Raw genomic sequence first — 19,452 nt, 5'->3', positions numbered from 1 at the left:
CCTCCCTCCCGGACGGGGCGGCTGGCCTGGCGGGGGCTGACCCCCACCTCCCTCCCGGACAGGGTGGCTGCCGGGCGGAGACACTCTTCACTTCCCAGACGGGGTGGCTGCCGGACGGAGGGGCTCCTCACTTCTCAGACGGGGCGGCTGCTGGGCGGAGGGACTCCTGACTTCTCAGACGGGGCGGTTGCCAGGCAGAGGGTCTCCTCACTTCTCAGACGGGGTGGCCGGGCAGAGACGCTCCTCACCTCCCAGATGGGGTCGCGGCCGGGCAGAGGCGCTCCTCACATCCCAGACGGGGCGGCGGGGCAGAGGCGCTCCCCACATCTCAGACGATGGGCAGCCGGGCAGAGACGCTCCTCACTTCCTAGATGGGATGGCGGCCGGGAAGAGGCGTTCCTCACTTCCTAGATGGGATGGTGGCCGGGCAGAGACGCTCCTCACTTTCCAGACTGGGCAGCCAGGCAGAGGGGCTCCTCACATCCCAGACGATGGGCGGCCAGGCAGAGACGCTCCTCACTTCCCAGACGGGGTGGCGGCCAGGCAGAGGCTGCAATCTCGGCACTTTGGGAGGCCAAGGCAGGCAGCTGGGAGGTGGTTGTAGCGAGCTGAGATCACGCCACTGCACTCCAGCCTGGGCACCATTGAGCACTGAGTGAACGAGACTCCGTCTGCAATCCCGGCACCTTGGGAGGCCGAGGCTGGCGGATCACTCGCGATTAGGAGCTGGAGACCAGCCCGGCCAACACAGTAAAACCCCGTCTCCACCAAAAAAATACGAAAACCAGTCAGGTGTGGCGGCAGGCAGGCACTCGGCAGGCTGAGGTAGGAGAATCAGGCAGGGGGGTTGCAGTGAGCCAAGATGGCAGCAGTACAGTCCAGCTTCGGCTAGGCATCAGAGGGAGACCGTGGAAAGAGAGGGAGAGGGAGACCGTGGGGAGAGGGAGAGGGAGAGAGGGAGGGGGATGGGGAGGGGGAGGGAGAGGGAGAGCTAAACCTTTTTTCTTTATAAATCATCCAGTCTCAGGTATTTCTTCATAGCAGTGTGAGAAGGGACTAACACAGTGACAATATAATCTGTACAACAAACTCCCATGACACGAGTTTCTCTATGTAACAAACCTACACATGCGTCTCTGAACCTAAAATAAAAGTGTAACACACACACACACACACACACGAAGCCAAATATCACCTTTAATAGAGATAGAGAGGCCAAACCAGGTGGTAGAATGTGAGGTCTATTAGCCAAGTGAGCTTGCTAATATGGGGCTCCAGAAGGCAGCCTTTTCTTCTCGGTCACAGGCAAGCTATGAGCAGGCTAGGCCTCCCATGAAGGGGCAGGACAGAGTACCTGTTCCCTATAGTCAGTTCAATGTGAAGAAGAGTGCAGAAACAAACAGCAGCTGTCACACAATAAAGGCAGATCCTAACCCTGGAAGGCTGAGCCCCGCAGTGCTCTGTATAGTCAGGGCGCCTCCTAAGCGGAGAAGAGGTAGAGTTGAGCCACTTCTTATTCCATCATTCCAAATTTACCAATCAGATAGAACATCCCTCTCACTAAAAGAGGGTCAGAGAAAGGCTAAGACCATAGGAAAACTCTTCTTTTTTTTTTTTTTTTTTTTTTGAGACGGAGTCTCGCTCTGTCGCCCAGGCTGGAGTGCATTGGCACGATCTCGGCTCACTGCAAGCTCCGCCTCCTGGGTTCACGCCATTCTCCTGCCTCAGCCTCCCGAGTAGCTGGGACTACAGGCGCCCGCTACCACGCCCGGCTAATTTTTTGTATTTTTAGTAGAGACGGGGTTTCACCGTGTTAGCCAGGATGGTCTCGATCTCCTGACCTCGTGATCCGCCTGCCTCGGCCTCCCAAAGTGCTGGGATTACAGGAAAACTCTTCTTGATGGAAATCAGGAGTGGGAGAATGTTGTTATACTGTAATAAAAAAAAATTTTCCATGTTGGGTTTTTGTGGGGTTTTTTGATACAATATTGCAAAAAATAATGCTCCACAATTTTTCTTCCCAGGAAAAACCTTATCAAAATCTCTTCCTAATGTGTAAAGAGCACCCAACTCTGCCTTTGGAGATTATTTTTTTTTGCCTCTTTCTTTACTCTTCATTCAAATGATATCATAGTTTTTTTTAGATTTAAAAATCTCTTTATGTCTGGAAATCATTAGTCCAATACAATCTTTTCTGCATTATGCATGCTCTCTTTTTTAAAAAAAAACTCATATTTTAAAAAAATAGCAAAAAAGATACAAAACAGGATCAATAAAGAAAAAAAGTCCCTCCCTACATGTTATGAGATAGGGTTGGCTGCAAGAGAAACTTAATAAGATTTAGGAAGTAGAAGGAAGGCTGAGCAGATGATGCTTATCATTGATCGAGGGCCATAAAGGAAAGACTCAAAGGTGCTAGTGGTTTCCAAGTCATCCTCACTTGTTCTCGCTCCATATCCAGCCCATCTTCCTGACTGCCAACCTTGATAGCATCAAGTCTTGTCAATGACTTTTTTTAGAATTTTTTATTTCAATAGGTTTTGGAGAAACAAATGGTATTTGGTTACATTAATAAGTTCTTTACCAGTAATTTCTGAGATTTTTGTGTACCCATCACCCAAGCAGTGTAACTGTAAGCAATGTGTAGTCTTTTATCCCCCGCCTACACACACATTCCCCCAAGTCCCCAAAGTCCACTGTATCATTCTTATGTCTTTGTGTCTTCATAACCTAGTTCCCACTTTCAAGTGAGAACATAAGATGTTTGGTTTTCCATTCCTGAGTTACTTCACTTAGAATCATCATCTCCAATTCCATCAAGGTTGCTGCAAATGCCATTATTTTGTTTCTTTTTATGGCTAAGTCGTATTCCATGGTGTGTGTGTGTGTATGTGTGTGTATGTATATATATATACATACACATATACATAACACATTTTCTTTATCCACCCATTGATTGATGGGCATTTGGGCTGGTTCCATACTTTCACAACTGCAAATTGTGCTGCTATAACCATGCATGTGTGTGCAAGTGTGTTTTTCCTATAATGACTTCTTTTCCTCTGGGTAGATACCTAGTAGTGGGATTGCTGGGTCAAATGGTAGATCTACTTTTAGTTCCTTAAGGAATCTCCACACTGTTTTTTATAGTGGTTGTACTAATTTACATTCTCAACAACAGTATAAACGTGTTCCCTTTTCACCACATCCACACCAATATCTATTTTTTTATTTTTTTATTATGGCCATTCTTGCAGGAGTAAGATGGTATCACATTGTGGTTTTGATAGGCATTTCCCTGATAATTTGTGATGTTGAGCATTTTTCCATATGCTTGTCAGCCATTTCTATATCTTCTTTTGAGAATTGTCTATTCATGTCCTTAGCCCACTTTTTGGTGGGATTGTTTGTTTTCTTCTGCTGATTTGTTTGAATTCTGTGTAGATTCTGGATATTACTTCTTAGTCAGATGTATAGATTGTAAAGATTTTCTCCCACTCTGTGGGTTGTCTATTAACCCTGCTGATTATTTATTTTGCTGTGCAGAAGCTTTTTAGTTTAATTATGTCCCATCTATTTATCTTTGTTTTTGTTGCATTTGCTTTTGGATTCTTGGTCATGAAGTCTTTGCCTAAGCCAATATCTAGACGGTTTGTCCGATGTTATCTTCTAGAATCTTTATGGTTTCAGGTCATAGATGTAAGTCTTTGATCCATCTTGAGTTGATTTTTGTATAAGGTGAGAGATGAGGATCCAGTTTCATTCTTTTACCTGTGGCTTTCCAATTATCCCAGCACCATTTGTTGAATAGGGTGTCTTTTCCCCACTTTGTGTTTTTGTTTGCATTTTCAAAGATCAGTTGGCTGTTAAGTATTTGGCTTTATTTCTGGGTTCTCTATTCTGTTCCACTGGTCTATCTGCCTATTTTTATACCAGAATCATGCTGTTTTGGTGGCTATGGACTTATAGTATAGTTTGAATTCAGGTAATGTGATGCCTCCAGATTTGCTTTTTGCTTAGTCTTGCTTTGGCCATGCGGGCTCTTTTTTGGTTCCATATGAATTTTAGAATTGTTTTTCTAGTTCTGTGAAGAATGATAGTAGTATTTTGACAGAAATTGCACTGAATTTGTAAACTGCTTTTGGCAGTATGGTCATTTTCACAATATTGATTCTACTCATCCTTGAGCATGGGATGTCTTTCCATTTGTTTGTATCATCTATGATTTCTTGCAGTAGTGTTTTGTAGTTTACCTTGCAGAGGTCTTTCACCTCCTTGGTTAGATATATAACCAGGTATTTTTTTTTTTTGCAGCTATTGTTAAGGGGTTGAGTTCTTGATTTGCTGCTCAGCTTGGTCGTTGCTGGTGTATAGCAAAGTATATAGTGGTTTATAGATTTGTGTGCATTAATTTCATATCCTGAAACTTTGCTGAATTCATTTACCAGTTTTAGGAGCTTTCTGGATGAATCTTTAGGGTTTTTTAGGTATACGATCATATCATCAGCAAACAACAAGAGTTCAACTTCCTCTTTACAGATTTGGATGCCTTTTATTTCCTTTTCTTGGCTGAGTGCTCTGGCTAGGACTCCCAGTACTATGTTGAACAGAAGTGATGAGAGTGTGTATCCTTGTCTTGTTCCAGTTCTCAGAGGGGATGCTTCCAACTTTTCCCCATTCAGTATAATGTTAGCAGTGGGTTCGTCATGGACAACCTTTATTACCTTAAGGTATGTCCCTTCTATGCTGATTTTGCTGAGGGTTTAATCACTAAGGGATGCTGGATTTTGTCCATTGCTTTTTCTGCATCTACTGAGATGATCATGTGATTTTTGTTTTTAATTCTGTTTATGTGGTGTATCACATTTATTGACCTGTGAATGTTAAACCATCCCTCCATCCCTGGTATGACACCCAACTGATCATGGTGGATGATCTTTTTGACATGCTGGTGGACTCAGTCCACTAGTATTTTGCTGAGGATTTTTGCATCTATGTTCATCAGGGATATTGGTCTGTAGTTTTGTTTTTTGGTTATGTCTTTTCCTGATTTTGATATCAGGGTAATACTGGCTTTATAGAATGATTTAGGGGGGATTCCCTCTTTCCCTATTGTGTGGAATAGTGTCAATAGGATTGATACCAATTCTTTGAATGTCTGATAAAATTCAGCTGTGAATCCATCTGGTCCTGGACTTTTTTTGTTGGCAATTTTTTTATTGCCATTTCAATCTTGCTGCTTGTTGTTGGTCTGTTCAGAGTTTCTATATCTTCCTGGTTTAATCTAGAAGGGTTGTATATTTCCAGGAATTTATCCATCTCCTCTATGTTTTCTAGTTTAAGCATGTAAAGGTGTTCACAGTAGCCTTGAATGATCGTTTGTATTTCTGTGGTATCAGTAGTAATATATCCCGTTTCATTTCTAATTGAGCTTATTTGGATCGTCTTTCTTCTTTTCTTGGTTAATGTCGCTAATATTCTATCAATTTTGTTTATCTTTCCAAAGAACCAGCTTTTTGTTTCATTTATCTTTTGTATTTTTGTTTGTTTGCTTGTTTGTTTCAATTTCATTTAGTTCTGCTCTGATCTTTGTTATGTCTTTTCTTCTGCTGGGTTTGGGTTTGGTGTGTTCTTGTTTCTGTAGTTTCTTGAGATGTGACCTTAGTTTATTCGTGCTCTTTCAGACTTTTTGATGTAGGCATTTAATGCTATAAACTTTCCTATTAGCACCTTTTGCTGTATCCCAGAGGTTTTGATAGGTTGTGTCACTATTATTGTTCAGACTTTTAATTTGCATCTTGATTTCATTGTTGACCCAAAGATTATTCAGGAGCAGGTTATTTAATTTCCATGTACTTGCATGGTTTTGAGGGTTCCTTTTGGAGTTGATTTCCAATTTTATTCCACTGTGGTCTGAGAGAGTATCTACTATAATTTATATTTTCTTACATTTACTGAGACTTGTTTTGTGGCCTATCATATAGTCTATCTTGGAGAACATTCCATGTGCTGATGAATAGAATGCATATTCTGCAGTTGTTGGATAGAATGTTCTGTAAATATCTGTTAAGTCCATTTGTTGTAGGAACAATTTAAGTCCATTGTTTCTTTGTTGACTTTCTGTCTTGATGACCTGTCTAGTGCTGTCAGTGGAGTATTAAAGTCCGCCACTATTGCTGTGTTGCCATCTATCTGATTTCTTAAGTCTAGCAGTAATTGTTTATAAATTTGGGAGCTCCAATGTTAGGTGCATATATATTTAGGATTGTGATATTTTCCTTTTGTACTAGTCCTTTTATCATTATATATTTTCCTTTTGTACTAGTCCTTTTATCATTATATAAGGTCCCTCTTTTTTTAACTGCTGTTGCTTTAAGGTTTGTTTTGTCTGATATAAGAATAGCTACTCCTGCTCACTTTTGGTGTCCATTTGCATGGAATATCTTTGTCCACCCCTTTACCTTAAGTTTATGTGAGTCCTTATGTGTTAGATGAGTCTCCTGAAGACAGCAGAAACTTGGTTGGTGAATTCTTATCCATTCTGCCATATTGTATCTTTTAAGTGGAGCATTTAGGCCATTTTCATTCAATGTTAGTATTAAGATGTCAGGTACTATTCTATCCATCATGCTATTTGTTGCCTGGATGTCTTTTTTTTCCCATCGTGTTATTGTTATATAGGTCCTTTGACATTTATGCTTTAAGGAGGTTCTATTTTGGTGTATCACAAAAATTTGTTTCAAGATTTAGAACTCCTTTCAGCAGTCTTGTAGTGCTGGCTTGCAGTGGTGAATTCTCTCAGCATTTGTTTGTCTAGAAAAGACTGTATCTTTCCTTCATTTATGAAGCTTAGTTTTGCTGGATACAAAATTCTTGGCTGATAATTGTTCTGTTTATGGAGGCTAAAAATAGGACCCCAATCCCTTCTAGCTTGTAGGATTTCTGCTGAGAAATCTGCTGTTACTCTGATAGGTTTTCCTTTATACGTTACCTGATGCTTTTGCTTCACGGCTCTCAAGATTCTTTCCTTTGTCTTGACTTTATGTGCCTAGGCAATTATCTTTTTGTGATGAATTTCCCAGGTGTTCTTTGAGCTTCTGGTATTTGGATGTCTAGATCTGTAGCAAGGCTGGGGAAGTTTTCCTCAATTATTCCCTCAAATATGTTTTCCAAACTCTTAGATTTCTCTTCTTCCTTAGGAAAAGCAATTATCTTAGGTTTGGATGCTTAACATAGTCCCAAGCTTCCTGGAGGCTTTGTTCATTTTTTAGAATTATTTTTTCTTTGTCTTTGATGGATTGGGTTAATTCGAAAGCCTTGTCCTTGAGCTCTGAAGTTCTTTCTTCTGCTTGTTCAATTTTATTGCTGAGACTTTCCAGTGCATTTTTCATTTCTCTAAGTGTGTCTTTGATTTCCAGAAGTGTGACTGTTTCTTATTTATGCTGTCTATTTCACTGAACATTTTTCCTTTCACATCCTGCATCATGTTTTTGATTTCTTTAAGTTGGACTTCACCTTTCTCTGGCGTCTCCTTGATTAGCTTAATAATCGACCCTCGAATTTTTTTTCTGGAAATTCAGAGATTTCATCTTGGTTTGGATTGCTGGTAAGCTAATGTGATCTTTTGGGGCTGTTAAAGAACCTTGTTTTGTCATATTATCAGAATTGTTTTTCTGGTTCCTTCTCATTTAGGTAAACTATGTCAGAGGGAAGATCTGGGACTCGGGGCTGCTGTTCAGATTATTTCGTCTCGTGGGGTGCTCCCTTGATGAACTGTTCTCCCTCTTCCCCTAGGGATGGGGCTTCCTGAGAGCTGCACTACAGTGATCATTTTTGCTCTTCTGGGTCTAGCCAACCAGCGGAGCTACAAGGTTTCAGGCTGGTACTGGGGAGTGTCTGCAAAGAGTCCTATAATGTGATCCATCTTCAGGTCTTTTGGCCATGGATACCAGCACCTGCTCCAGTGGAGGCAGCAGGGGAGTGAAGTGGACTCTGTGAGGGTCCTTGGTTGTATTTTTGTTTAGCGCAGTTTTTTTTTTTGTCGGTTGGCCTCCAGCCAGGAGGTGGCGCTTTCAAGAGTGCATCAGCTGCAGTACTATAGGAGGATGCAAACTTGCCCCATGGTTGCCTGGTTAAGTATTCAGGTTTTTCAGGCAGTAAACAGGGCCATAGAGCCCCCAAGAGATTATATCCTTTGTCTTTGGCAACCAGGGCTGGTAGAGAAAGACCACCAGGTGGGAGCAGGAATAGGTGTGTCTGAGCTCAGACTCTCCTTGGGCGAGGCTTGCTGCAGCTACTGTGGGAGATGGTGGTATAGTTCCCAAGCCAATGGAGTTATGTTCCCAGGGGGATTATAGCTGCCTCTGCTGAATCACACAGATCACCAGGGAAAAGGGGTAAAGCCGGCAGTCTCAGGCTTCACCCCGCTCCCATGTAGACTACAGTCCTAAAGGCTGGTATCATGCCCACTGTGCCCCAGCAATAGGACCAAGTTTATTTCCAGGCAGCCAATGACCAGGGCTGAGAACTTCCCCAGACCACCAGCCTCTCCACTGAGAAAGCAAGCAGACTCAGTTTTTCAGCATCTCAGGGAGCCTGCAGTAGTGATCCAGTTCCTCCAAATGGTCTGTGCATTCTCTCAGCTTTCCTGGCATGTTCCTGCAGTGGTTCTTGGAGCAGAAGTTCACGATGTGAATCTCCACACACTGCTCTTAGTGGGAGCTGCAAGCTAGTCCTGTCTCCTATCCGCCATCTTAATCCAAATCTCCAAAGATGCTTTTGCAAGTGACAATACCCCATGCTGCCAAATGACTCTTGAATAGCAAGGCCCACAGAGAAGCAGTGTGGTGGAAACTTCTTCTCAGAAAAACTCAATCCTAATTATAAATGGCTAAAAAGAAGGCATTATAAAACAGAACCTCCCAGGGTGTTGGTGAAGTCAGGAATGGCACTAAAATGAGCCATCATATTTCCAAGCCAAGCCATATGGCGTGAGAGCTAATAGAGGCACTAGAGGACTTAGAAAGTAAAATCCGCCAATTTATTAGAAAATTAGCAGACATACTATTACTTAGCTTAGGTAAACTTGATTTGCTATAGAAAGATACTATCTAACATTCAATATATTTTAAAAAACCAATCCTACCTATTAAAAACTACTTTGGCAGCCAATAAAATAGATGCCTATTTTTTATTGCAAAGAGATAAAACTTAAAACTAAAGCTATATTTTACCTCAATTTTCTTGAGTGACTTTATAACTTATTTATATTTTATTAAAAAACCATTTTCCAAGCTGGATTGCTTTAATTTAAAGTATAAATTCTACCTAAAGAAATAACTGGAGATGGATATATTACATATATATTTATAAAGTATATGTTTAGGAAGTAGGAAGTTTAAACACAGCTGCTTAATACATTGTTTGCTATCATTTTATAACCACAATAAGTTATAGTCAAAATAAAAGGTTTTTTTCCTTGTATTACTCTTCAGTGATTTTATAGAGGGGAAATCAGATGTTGGGCAGCATTCAAGAATACATATTACTTTTCAGTGTTCTCACTCTATGATACCTTGATTTTATCCCACAAAATCTTTTCTGGGGTTTCAAAGTTTTCTGAATCCAATGAGGATTATGTTTATTATTATTATTACCACTCACACCAATACACCATGCCATTTTTTAAGACAAGTAGAAACAGCATAAGGCTTAAAAAACATAGTGGGTTTGCTAATGCACAATTTTTCTTTAATTTTTACTTTTATTCTAGATTTTAAAAATGTGAAATGCTTCACGAATTTGCATGTCATCTTTGTGCAGGGGCCATGCTAATCTTTTCTGTATCATTCCAATTTTAGTATATGTGCTGCCAAAGAGAGCACCTAATGCACAATTTAAAGGGTCATTTATTTGCTGTGTAATTTTGACAAAAAGGTCAGTTGTTTCATTCTCTTTGAAGTTCAAGCACTAGTTATTGTTATAACTATAACAATTACATTGTTATAGTTTTATAATAAGTGGTATAAACATGCCTATAAAATAATTGTTTTCTTTTGCCTTTTATTTATTTATTTATTTATTTGAGACAGGGTCACCCAGGCTGGAATGCAGTGACGCAATTACGGCTCACTGCAGCTTTGACCTCCTGGGCTCAAGTGATCCTCCTGCCTCAGCCTCCTGAGTAGCTGGGACCACAGGCATGCACCACCACATCCAGCTAATTTTTTTTTTTTCATTTTTAGTACAGACAAGGTCTCACTATGTTGCCCAGACTGGTCTTGAACTCCTGGCTTCAAGTGATCCTCCTGCCTCAGGATTGCAGGTGTGAGCCACCAGGCCTGGCCAATAAATTTTTAATGGGGAAAAAAAGCTTTTTTCTTGTGATGACTAGCATAAAAACATCAGCCATCCATTGCAGAAAAAGTGGGCTTTAAATCAAGGTTTAAAGAGAAATACTGTCTAACATTATCAAACAGTAAATATAAAAAGATAGTAACATTTTTCTAAGTGACAAACTCATTCTTCCTTAATAAATTTTAATTTAGGAAACCAAAATCCAGGTGAGAATATATTAAAGGCATTACTCACATAAAATAAGACAGCATTTGTAATATTTTTGACCCAGCTGAAAGAATAAATAATAATGACTATTTATTGAGGATTTACTGTACTTAGTTATGTATTAATACACATATAGTCTCACTCAATCCTGACAATAACACTGTGAGGTAGATAATTTATTCTTAGCTATGTATTATGTGTATTAATACATGACACATAAATATGTGTATTAATACACATGTAATCTCACTCAATCCTGACAATAACACTATGAGGTAGATACTTTATTTCTCTTTAGATGAGGAAACTAAGCCAAACTCTCTTGCTATACTACAAGAAAGGAATTCTTCATACTTTACACCATTTCACCAAATTAAATGAATTTGTACTTTAATTAAAAGGCAAAGCTACTTTGTGAAAACACTCACTAATTGAATCATAAACATATCCACGATCAGTTTAAACTTGTTCTTTTCTACACTTTAAATTTGAAGCAAAATCAGAATTATTTTATAACTAGCACAGATGTATTCAATGCCTAAAACACTGACAGTGATATTGGACCTTAGAGATAAGAGAGAGAAAAAAGGAGTCATGAAGATGCTTTATCTCCTTCGGCTTTTCAAATTATACTCACTGCTAACAAATATTAGATTTTCCCCAAGAATACTCAAAAAGGTTTCTCTTTTAAGCATATAATATTATCTTTAGAAATTAAGTGTATAAATCTATTGTTTCTAGGAGTGTAAGTCCAACACAAATCTTACAAATAGTCCTCAGGTCTCTTGCTGGCTAGTTGTTAGATCACCAAAACCATTGTAAGTAGAAGAAATGCAGTAACCTATTTTTAATTGTAGATTTCTAAGACCGATTTCTTTTTTTTAGCTAAGGTTGTCTATAACATTACTTAGGCCATAAAGTAAACATTGAGGTTTCGGTGATGGAGGCCTGGTAGAAAGTGGTGGAAATGAGTCTCCCAAGACATAAACAATTCTCAACATTAGCTGAAATTTCTTGGTGGCTCCAAAGCCCTTGGGGAAAAACGAAAGGTTGTCCTCATGCTCAAAATAAACACAAATGCCCTACTTTCAAACCAAAGCCTGTAAAAGGGGCAGCTGCTCATATATTATGACTTGTTAAACTAATGGATGAGTATATACTATGTAAAGTAAGCATGTCCATAAACAAAGAGCATTCCGATGATCAGTTTATACATTCGCCTATGCTAAAACCCGTTATGTAAGGACCCAGAAGTGACTGAGAACACAGTACTGGTCAGGGTGATATGCAATTATGATAAAAGTAGGATTTTAGTATTTTAAATGTTTACTTCTTTTCCCCAATCTTATTTATTTATTTAAGAGATTGGGCGGAGGCAAAGGGGTCTCTCTGTGTTGCCAGGCTGGAGCGCAGTGGCTATTCACAGGCCACTGCAGCCTCAAACTCCTGACTTTGAGTAATCCTCCTACTTCAGCCTCCTGAGTAGCTGAAACTACAGATGTGTATCACCATGCCTGGGGTTCCTCAGTCTTTCAATTCTTTCTTCAGTTGTTGAAAGAACCACACCAATTACCATGATCACATCTAATAGTCTAAGAGTCTAATATGGAACAAAAGATTCCAAAAATTAATTATAAATAAAAAATGGCTTAGAATTAATATGTCAGATTTCTTCAGAAAACTTTAGTAAGCTTATCTAGAAAGATTATCATTCTCAGGAGAAAATCTCTGTATAGTCTTGTTTTGAACCAATTTTATAAGATTTTGGAGTGGGGCTCACTTTAGAGGACATGTGATGTAGACAGCAGCAGGGTGAAGAGATTGTCCATACGGTAGGGCAGGGGGAATGAAGGAGGGCACAATAGTGGCTTAGGGCAGGTTGTCAGAGCCCACGAGTATGAAGAGGGTGTCCACAGGGGAGACAATGGCAGTCCAGAGCATGGTGTCAGAGCCAGAACCGGGTGAGGAGGGCATTTGTGCATGGGGGTGGGACAGTCTCGCAGGGGTTGTTGGAACCCAAGGGGATGGAAAGGGCATCCACGTGGAAGGTGGTGGAAGTGAGGATCCAGGGCAGGGGATCACAACCTGAGCAAGATAAGGATGGTGTCCATACGACTACCAGGACCCAAGTGGGGTGAAGAGGACATCTCAAAGGGATGGGGAGACTAGAGGACAGGGGAGAATGAAGCAGCAGCCCTGCATGGGTTGTCAGAACCAAAGCAGGTGACAAAAGGTATCCAGGTGGAGGTTGAGTGACAACAACATCCCAGGATGCGGTGTAGGACTCTGAGCGGGGTGGTGAGGGCACCTAAGAAGGCAGTAGCAATGGTAGCGACTCGGCATAAAGTGTCAGAGCCTGCAGAATGAGGAGGGTATCTGTGCTATAGGAGCCACAGTGTGGGCTTGGTGTGGGGTGCTGGAGCCCGAGAGGCATGAGGAGGGCCTCTATGAAGAAGGCAGAGGCAGGGGCAGCACAGGGTGAGATGTCAGAGCTCAACTGAGGTAGAAGAGCATCCCTATGGGGAGGTTTCCACAAGGGTGCCTCTGTATGAAGTGAGAGAGAACATCCGTGTGGGCTTGGCCATGGCCTGGAGCAGGAAGGGAGAGCCCAGGTGAGGTGAGGAGGCATCCACGCCACGGGGAAGCAACTCTAATGGAAGATTAGTTACACACAGTGGGGATGATAAAGTAATTAAATATGTCAAGGATAATGGGAGACAAGTTCCTCACTGTCAGAGAAGGGAGGTGCAATTATGGAAAGGGGGAAAACTGGAATGAACCCTGTGCTGTTAGACTAGAGCTATGATATTAGACCAAGTGCAGTGGCTCATGCCTGTAATCCCAACATTTTGGTAGGCCAAGGCGGGAGGATCACTTGAGTCCAGGAGTTTGAGACCAGCCTGGGCAATACAGAAAGATCCTATTTCTACCAAAAATAAAAAATAAAAATGAGCCAGGAGTGCTGGTGCATTCCTGTAGTCCCAGCTACTCAGGAGTCTGAGGTGGGAGGATCACTTGAGCCCGGGATGTCGAGGCTACACTAAGTGGTGATCATGCCACTGCACTCAATCTGGGTGATAGAGTGAGACCCTGTCTCAAAAAAATTTAAAAAAGAACTATGAAAGTAATATGAGCTCATAGTTTTTAATGAAGACAGAGATAAAGACAGTGATAGAGATAGAAATATGTTTTAAAATGGTATAATTGGTAAATTCACAATCATTGTGAGTAATTTAAAATCACCTCTGACAGAAGATAAATCAAAGCGATAAAGAATTGAAGAAATTATAGTTTTGAATCACTTACTATTACTTATATTATTATAATTATAAATATCAACAACAAAGCAATAGGTCCAGGTTATTTTTTGGAGTGTTTTACTTTTAAGCAACTGATAATTCCTTTTTTAAACAAATAGAGAATAGAAAAAGTAAAACCCTAACTGACTTTACTAAACTATTATAATATAATCTTTTTTGGAAAACCAGACCATGGCAGAACAATAAAGAAAAAATACAGGCCCGGTGCAGTGGCTCATGCCTGTAATCCCAACACTGGAAGGCCAAGGCAGGCAGATCACTTGAGATCAGAAGTTCGAGACCAGCATGGCCAACATGGCGAAATCCTATCTCTACAAAAAAATACAAAACTTAGCTGGGTGTGGTGGTGCACACCCGTAATTCCAGCTATTCGGGAGGCTGACATGGGAAAATCACTTGAACCCAGGAGGCGGAGGTTGCAGTGAACTGAGATCATGCCACTGCACTCCAACCTGGGTGACAGAGCAAGACCTGTCTCAAAAAAAGAAAGAAAAAATCCTAATTTCACCTGTGAGCATGAATGCAAATTTCTATGGAAAATATTAGTAAACTAAATCCAGCGATTTGTATGTGTGTGTGTGCATATGTTTACATGTGTATGAGTATATGTGTGTGTGGGAACAAGTTGAATTTGTCCCAGGAATGCAATGAAGATTATTTAGCATTAAAAAAGTTATAAACCCAATTCACCACATTAACAGATTAAGGAAGAAAAACTCATCATTTTAAAAAATAATAATCTGCATTAAACAAAATGCAACACTAATGCATCACTAAAAAAAAAAATACAGCAAACTAGGATTAGGAAGAAACTTCCTTAGTCTGATTAAAAACAAAACAAAACCTCAGCAAACATAATACTTAAAGGCAACATTTGGGAACATTTTCCTTCAAGTCAGGAATAAGATGAAGATGCCTGTTAGCATGACTCTTACTGAAAAAGGGCAAGTATGCCTGGTCAATGCACTATGAAAGACACTTGGTATCAAGTGTGGAAATGAAGAAACAAAACTGACTTTATTCACAGATAATATTCTTGCCCACACAGAAGGCCCAGGACAATCAATGAATAACAACCAGAAATAAGAAAACAAATATCATTACAAAATGCAAGGTGTTGGATCCATGATCACTATTCACGAGTCAAGATATTCCTACATGCCAACAATAAACACCTGGAAAACTGAATTTTAAAAACTGAATTCATAATGGCATTAAAATCCTTAAAATACCCATGAGTAAAAGCATAAAACTGAACATATGGATTTAAAAACACTGATGGATAAACTGACAACTAGAACAAACTAAAAACTGGGGGAAAAAAACACTTTTATTTGGGATCTTAGTATATTACATATTAACGGGAAAAAGATGAGTGTATTTTGGCTCCAAATAACAGAAAATCAACCACCATAAACAACAAAAATTATCATCTCACAAAACAAGATATTTTGAGGTAAGGCTCATAAGCCATCATTAAGGATTCAGAAAGTTTTTTTTTCTTTTTGCCTTGATAGAAAAAATACATAATGAAGAAATAAGCTCCTTTTTCTGCCTCTTGATATATGTTTGTGACACTTTAGACATTCTGGGATAATGAAGGCAGCTCACTGACATCCTGAAGAGGACACAGCCTTGAGCCTTACCTGCTTCAATATTTTTGGCAATGTCTGGTAAACTAACAATATATAACAGGAGACATATTCCAGGGTATTCACTGCATAATTTTTCCTAATCTCACATACATACACGCATACAACACACACACATGCACACACACACACAGCACAAATGCAACAGCCTAACTAAACATCAGTATAGATTGCATAAATAAATTGTATATTTATGATGTGGTTTAAAGGAATGAGCTAGACCTACATACATCACTTTATTTATTTATTTATTTATTTATTTATTTATTTTTGAGATGGAGTCTCCCTCTGTCACCCAGGCTGAAGTGCAGTGGCACAATCTCAGCTCACTGCAACCTCTGCCTCCCAGGTTCAGGAAATTCTCCTGCCTCAGCCTCCCGAGTAGCTGGGACTACAGAGGACCGCCACCACACCCAGCTAATTTTTGTATTTTCAGTAGAGACAAGATTTTGCCATGTTGGCCAGGCTGGTCTCCAACTCCTAACCTCAAGTGATCCGCCCACCTCGGCCTCCCAAAGTGCTGGGATTACAAGTGTGAGCCACTGCACCCAGCCCATCACTTTGGATTATCTTAAAAATAGAACCTTGAGACTTCATGTCTAAAACACCAAACGCAATGGCAACAAAAGCCAAAATTGACAAATGGGATCTCATTAAACTAAAGAGCTTCTGCACAGCAAAAGAAACTACCATCAGAGTGAACAGGCAACCTACAGAATGGGAGAAAATTTTTGCAATCTACTCATCTGACAAATGGCTAATATCCAGAATCTACAATGAACTCAAACACATTTACAAGAAAAAAACAAACAACCTCATCAAAAAGTGGGCAAAGGATATGAACAGACACTTCTCAAAAGAAGACATTTATGCAGCCAAAAGACACATGAAAAAATGGTCATCATCACTGGCCATCGGAGAAATGCAAATCAAAACCACAATGAGATACCATCTCACACCAGTTAGAATGGTGATCATTAAAAAGTCAGGAAACAACAGGTGCTGGAAAGGATGTGGAGAAATAGGAACACTTTTACACTGTTGGCACTGTAAACTAGTTCAACCATTGTGGAAGTTGGTGTGGCGATTCCTCAGGGATCTAGAACTAGAAATACCATTTGACCCAGCCATCCCATTACTGGGTATATACCCAAAGGATTAGAAATCATGCTGCTATAAAGACACATGCACACGTATGTTTATTGCAGCACTATTCACAATAGCAAAGACTTGGAACCAACCCACATGTCCAACAATGATAGACTGGATTAAGAAAATGTGGCACATACACACCATGGAATACTATGCAGCCATAAAAAAGGATGAGCTCGTGTCCTTTGTAAGGACATGGATGAAGCTGGAAACCATCATTCTCAGCAAACTATCGCAAGGACAAAAAACCAAACACCGCATGTTCTCACTCATAGGTGGGAATTGAAAAATGAGAATACATGGACACAGGAAGGGGAACATCACATACCAGGGCCTGTTGTGGGGTGGGGGGAAGGGGAGATGGATAGCATTAGGAGATATACCTAATGTTAAATGATGTGAGTTAATGGGTGCAGCACATCAACGTGGCACATGTATACATATGTAACTAACCTGCACATTGTGCACATGTACCCTAAAACTTAAAGTATAATTAAAAAAAAATAGAACCTTGAGAGAAAAAAGCAAGCTATTTAGGGATATTTATAGTATAATATCACTTATGTAAAATTAAAACCCATAGCATAAATGCTCTATATTATTTATGAGAAAGCAAACATCTAATAAAAATATAAAAACAGTGAATTGAGCTTGTAATTATCTCTAGGGAAAGAAAAAGGAAAATCAGATTAGAGATGGTTATATAGTATCAAAAATGCTTCAACTTTATCTCTAGTTTTATTTCTTTAATGAAAAAGGATCCATGATAAATATGAAAATAATGATAAATCATATTGAGTCTATGTGGAAAGTTTACAGATACTTGCCATTTTATGTACATTTATGCTTCACAATCCTCTGTCCTTTTTAAAGTACTGTATAATTTTTAAAAATACTTCATAATTTTAAAAAACACATACTACATATTTTTTTAAAAGTTTCCCATGAAAATATTTCATCAGTCATGAAAAGTTCCTATCCCATGTATAAATATCTGTATCAACACTACAAATGGAGATCACTTCCTTCATTTTTTACTAAACGCCATTTTAAGACACATGCTATATGTTGCTTAAGGACTAGAAACTAGGTAATGTCAGAAGAAATGTAAATAGCGATAATATGTTACAGAAAAAGTAGCAAGGATCAAATAAAGATGCCATGAAGAGCAAGAAAGGTCCAAATGGCATAAAATTGAAAGAAGTGTCCAGAGGTTAGTCCAATGCTCAAAAAACATCCTTGGTATTAAATGAGAAGCCAAAGATGTTACTGTCAAAATTTTTTTTTAAACAGGTGTGAAAAAAAGTTTCTACTTGAATTTTAACTAGGCGGCACTTAGAGAATATGAAGCAGGGCACATGTCAACAATATGATTTATTACTAAGGCTATAATAAATGTCAAGGTTTTTCTCTGGAAGTCAAAACATTAATTATTAAGATCCCACGAGGTTCCCATAGCAACATACCTGAAGAAGGAGCCTTTCAAAAGCCAGAAAGTTGTCCCACTTGGCAGTCTGTGGGTGTTTCAACGTTTGAGCTGTGGCCAGTCCAAGCTGGAGGAGGCCACAATGATTCATTAGAGCTTTGAGGTTGTTCTTGAAGAGCTGAATATAGGACATGAGCTGTCCCGGTGTGACTCTCCCTGGAAACATAAGAATTTATCAGTGTACCCCCTTCTGGGAATAGTACAAATAATGAGAAGGATTCCATTAATAATACCACTGTCTTGTATTTGGGCAGAACTTCAGAGCTGACTGCAAGCTTTCCTAAGCTATTGTGATTCTTACAACTATATAGTGACAAGAGCAAAATTGGTCCTATTATTAATACCTGCATTTTGCAAGTAAGGAAACAGGGATGCTAATTAAGGGATCTGGCCAAGGTCATGTTGCCAGTAGAATTCATTTTATCATTATGTAATACTCTGTAAATAAGTTTTCAAATAAAGTCACACAAATAAATATTTGTTGAGCTCAACTTGGAGTACCTCTTTATGACATATGACATAGCAGTCTAAGAGGGAAAAAGATAAGATTTCTAATTGTGTGTGTATGTACATAAAAGAAGATGAGAAATAGATTATTTCTCATCTAAAACTTTACCATTGATATCAGTGAGTTCATGACAATATTCGTGAGATAAAAGCAGTTACATGGAACAAAAATGTATCAAGAACTACAGTGCAAAACCACTGGAAGAGGAGTTATCAGAAGAAAGGGTTGGTGTGGGGAACAGCACATTTGCTACAATGGTCACCTACACTTAGAACAAGAAAGCCTACCTCATAAAAGCATAGAGACTATACAAACACTTGTACATCTACAAACACACAAACTGTTGAGGATTCACTCCTTCAGAGCCCCTAACTCCAAGTTTTGCCAATAGCTGTCTTTCCACCGAGTCTCCTCCCACTCTCCAGTCTGTAAAATTTCATTCCTGCCATTCCTCCATGCTATGCGCAAAGCTCTTGGACATCGGATTCTCCCCACCAGGCAAAAAGGCAATGGGGCCAAGCATAGATGTAAGCCAAGTAATTCATTCCTATATGTTTCACCCATGCCATGTTTGTGGGTTGTTCTTTGATACTGAAATCCAAGTTTATTTGCTTGTTATAAACTTGTTATAAACTGAAATCCAAGTTATTTGCTTGTTAAGTATTTGGCAATGAAACCACCTGCATTTATTTAGCAATTTACACATTGCTTACACAAACACACCCTTTACTGATTCTCATGGCAACTCCTTGAGGTAGCAAATGAGGCTTG

The 19,452-nt window shown here is 39.6% G+C and overlaps 1 protein-coding gene and 1 non-coding gene across 3 annotated transcripts in view; both read right to left on the bottom strand.

Annotated features, from left to right (window-relative positions):
• Nucleotides 1–19,452, bottom strand: part of SCFD2 (sec1 family domain containing 2) — a 514,139-nt gene that overhangs the window by 380,367 nt on the left and 114,320 nt on the right. For both annotated transcript variants that reach the window (XM_055111552.2, XM_003806459.5), the window contains one exon: nt 18,154–18,329. In XM_055111552.2, coding sequence (XP_054967527.1) covers nt 18,154–18,329 — 176 coding nt within the window. The remainder of the gene's footprint in view (nt 1–18,153; nt 18,330–19,452) is intronic.
• LOC112439786 (U6 spliceosomal RNA) lies at nt 9,778–9,884 on the bottom strand. The gene has a single exon (XR_003028006.1). It is a non-coding gene; the product is annotated as a U6 spliceosomal RNA (small nuclear RNA).

Source organism: Pan paniscus, chromosome 3, assembly GCF_029289425.2.
Source record: "Pan paniscus chromosome 3, NHGRI_mPanPan1-v2.0_pri, whole genome shotgun sequence".
Lineage (NCBI taxonomy): Eukaryota > Metazoa > Chordata > Mammalia > Primates > Hominidae > Pan > Pan paniscus.
The sequence above is the reverse complement of the archived record's forward strand: the minus strand, read 5'-3'. Positions and strand labels throughout refer to the sequence as shown.